Source organism: Prionailurus viverrinus, chromosome D1 (genome assembly GCF_022837055.1).
Source record: "Prionailurus viverrinus isolate Anna chromosome D1, UM_Priviv_1.0, whole genome shotgun sequence".
Classification (NCBI taxonomy): domain Eukaryota; kingdom Metazoa; phylum Chordata; class Mammalia; order Carnivora; family Felidae; genus Prionailurus; species Prionailurus viverrinus.
This window is the reverse complement of record NC_062570.1, coordinates 62,172,129-62,176,096: the sequence shown is the minus strand read 5'-3', so window position 1 is coordinate 62,176,096 and position 3,968 is coordinate 62,172,129. Positions and strand designations below refer to the sequence as shown.

The 3,968-nt window shown below is 36.2% G+C and overlaps 1 protein-coding gene across 1 annotated transcript; it reads left to right on the top strand.

Annotated features, from left to right (window-relative positions):
- Positions 1–584: 584 nt before the first annotated feature.
- LOC125177028 (olfactory receptor 51I2-like) lies at positions 585–1,529 on the top strand. The gene has a single exon (XM_047879037.1). It carries the CDS (start codon positions 585–587, stop codon positions 1,527–1,529), a length of 945 nt encoding a protein of 314 aa, XP_047734993.1.
- Positions 1,530–3,968: the final 2,439 nt, after the last annotated feature.

The following is a 3,968-nucleotide window of genomic DNA, read 5'->3' as shown; positions in this document are numbered from 1 at the left end:
AGAACTACTGATTTAGTACTGACCACCTCTTTCTACCCATTTATATTTTATCAGGATGGATGGATGGATGGATAGAAGAACTGACAGGCTATACAGGAGTGAGGAAGCTGGAGAATCATAATAAGGTAATAAAGGTTCAGTAGCATTAGAGAGTGGAAAGAGGAAAAGTTTATGGTTCAATGACTAAGCGAAACGTTCAGGAAGAAGGTGGGATAGTCAAGGAAGTAGCGATAAAGACAGTTTGATTTTAGGTCTTGAGGAAAAAGATGCCCAGAGATTGATGAAAAGAGTTCATAGCTTTGAATGTGAGAAGAAGCATTGTGGTGTTAGGCACAGGTGTAAAGGAAGGCAATGTGACCTGTTTCGCTAGCTGTATAAAAGAGAACACTCAGATAATTCCAGAGATAGTGTTGACAATAAGAGAGAAGGATGAATGATTTGGGGAGCAAGATTGATTAATGCTACAAATAAAGGGCTGGATGATATATAAGAGTCTTAGGATATTAGGTCTAGGTCATGATTTAAACTGTATGTTTATCTTCTTTACAGGACAGTGGTCCTAGAGTCTAAGCAGTAATGCCAATATGGGAGGTAACCCCCACAACAGCTCAGAGTTGCCTCCCTTTACCCTGACAGGGTTCTCAGGGCTGGGGACCTCCCAACACTATGTGTTTCTGCTCCTTGGTACCCTCTACACTGTCTCCATTGTGGGAAATGCCCTTATCCTTTTCATTATCAAGGAGGAACAGAGTTTGCATCAGCCTATGTACTATTTCTTGTCCCTGTTATCAGTTAATGACCTAGGTGTGTCCTTTTCCACACTGCCCACGGTGTTGGCCACATTTTGCTTCCACTTACAGAAGATCAGCTTTGATTCTTGCATGGCTCAAATGTTCTTTATCCACCTCTTCTCCTTCATAGAGTCGGGGATTCTGTTGGTTATGAGCTTTGACCGCTATGTGGCCATCTGTAACCCACTGCGTTATGCCACAGTTCTTACTGGTGCCTGTGTGGTGTGTATGGGCATGGCTGTTATCATCCGCAGTTTCTGTATGGTTTTCCCACTGCCTTTCCTTCTGAAGAGGTTGCCCTTCTGCAAGGCCAATGTACTCTCCCATGCTTACTGCCTGCATCCAGATCTGATCCGCTTGCCCTGTGGTGACATCACCATCAATAATATTTATGGTCAATTCATTGTCATCTGTAACTTTGGTCTGGATTCTGCACTCATTCTTCTCTCTTACGTGCTCATACTGCGCTCTGTACTTGTCATTGCATCCTGGGAGGAAAGACTGAAGACACTGAATACATGTGTGTCTCACTTGTGTGCTGTGCTCATGTTCTATGTGCCCATGGTTGGTGTGTCCATGGTTGCTCGCTATGGGAGGCATGCCCCACAGTATGTACATACACTCATGTCCCTGATCTATCTCTTTGTGCCTCCTATGCTCAACCCCATCATTTATTCCATCAAAACCAAAGAGATTCGTCGGAGGCTTTGCAAAATACTACTGGGAACAAAGTTTTAAGTAGGAGACATGTTGAAATTTCAAGACTGAGAGGATATTTATTGTTAGACCACAAATTCGAGTTTTTAAAAACTACTTTGACAAGGCTTTTTACATTTCTTTTTAGTCATTAACCAATATTAGGATTTCTTCCACCAGATGTTTGATGACTACCTGACAATAGTTAAGACTTAAACCAACAGGTTTTGCCAAGATAAACTGGTCAGAATTTAGTAAAAACAAAAACAAAAAAAAACTTGCTCAATTTTCCTCTTTTTTTAATCCAAAAATATACATCCTTATAATCAGTCCCTCATTTTATCACAATATGTTTTTGTTGAAAGCAAATCATCACAAAGGAAATTGCTTAGTACCATGGAAACACTTTCATAATGGGTAAAGAAAGCCATTTCCCAAGATTTTGCCAAAGGTAGCTCTACTCTTAATTTTTTTGAGGAATCTCCATACTGTTTTCTATAGTGGATCTATTTTACATTCCCAATAGTGTGCATGGGTCCATATTTCCTTATATCCTTGTCAATACTTGTTGTCTTTTGTTTTTTTAGTAATAGCCATCTTGGAAGATAGGAGATGATATCTCATTGTAATTTCAACCTGGATTTCCCTAATGATGAGTGATGTTATGCCATTATGCCATTGTATGTTCTGTTGACTGTTTGTAGGTCTTTTTTGGAGAAATGCTTATTCTACTCTTTATACCATCTTAAAATTAGATTATTAGTTTTTATGCTATGAAATTGTAGGAGTTCCTTATACATTTTGCAGATTAACTCTTTATCAGATATATGGTTTGCAAATATTTTCAAGGGTGCCTTTACAATTGATTGTTTCCTTTGTTATGCAGAAGCTTTTTAGTTTGATTTAGTCCCAGTTGTTTATTTTTGGTTTTGTTGACTGTGCTTTTTTGTGTCATAACCATATGATCCATCAATCTCACTTTTTGGTATTTATCCAAAAGAATTGAAATCAGGATCTCAAAGAGATAACACACCTGTGTTACAGCACTGTTTATAATAGCCAAGATGTGCAAACAACTTAAATGTCCATCAACCAATGAAGGATAAAGAAAATGGGCATATCCATACACTGGAATACTATTCAGCCTTAAGAAAGAAGAAAATTCTTCAATATGTGACAATGTGGATGACCTTGAGGACATTATGCTGAGTGAAATAAGCCAGTCGCAGAAAAACAAATACTGCATGATTCCACTTAAATGAAGTACAGAAAATAGTCAAATTCATAGAATCAATGATTAGAATGGTGGTTGCCAGGGGCTTGGGGGAAGGGGAAATGACAAGTTACTAATTGATGGGCATAAAGTTGTAGTTAAGCAAGATGAATAAGCTGTAGAAATCTTCTGTGCAGAATTTTACAGATAGTCAACAATAATACAATGGCACTTAAAATTTTGTTAAGAGAGGAGATCTCATGTTAAGTGGTTAACTAAAAAAAATTAAGATTATGAAAAAGAATATTAGTTCAAATGAAATATATATATTAACTATAGCTATGCATGTCAGTATTTATTTCATATAATACACCTAGCTTTTAAAAGATGAAATAAATGCAATTACAATATAAATTGTAGTGTGATCTAGGTTTCAATAATAATAAAATTCAGTAAGGTGTATAACATAAATTGTATATGTTCACATATATGTATGTATATATATTTTAATGAACAATATAAATGCATATATTAGCAAATTATAAAGAAAGAATCAAAGTGGAAACACTACATAACAAAACATACAACATGTATGCAATGATATATTCTGCCTAAATTCATAGTCTTATAAAAAGTTGGTGGTGGGCACCTGGGTGGTTCAGCCAATTAAGTGTCCTACTCTTCATTTCAGCTCAGATCATGATATCATAGTTTGTGAGATCGAGTCCAGCATTGTGCTGTGTGCTGACAGTGCAGAGCCTGCTTGGGATACTTTCTCTTCCTCTCTCTCTCCCTTTCTCTACCCCTCCTGCTCAGGTTAGGTCTGTCTCTCATAAATAAAGAAATAAAATTAAAAAGAAAGTTGGTGGTATTTTTTATGACAAAAAGAGAATGTTAAAAAATTAAGCAGTCAATTTAAGACATTATAAAAGAATAAAATACTACTTAAAATCATTAAAAATTGTTTAAATGATGGAACGATATGAATGGGAAAGATTGAAAATAATCCAATAACCAATCTTTTGAGCTCTCAAAGTAGACCAACCTCTAAAAACTTAATCAAATGGAAAATACACTCAGGAATCATGTATAATACTAGATTAGAGATATTTTTAAAATTACAGTAGCATGTTCTATAAGTAATCTAAAGTCTGGAATAAATTGGTATTCTAAAGTCTGGAATAAATTGTATTTACACCCATGTAAATACATGGGTGCGCCTGGGTGGCTCAGTCAGTTGAGTGATGGACTCTTGATTTGGGCTCAAG

What these genes read in the sequence shown, in the direction of transcription:
- LOC125177028 (XM_047879037.1), top strand. Translation starts at nt 585, where the DNA reads ATGGGAGGTAACCCCCACAACAGCTCAGAGTTGCCTCCCTTTACCCTG.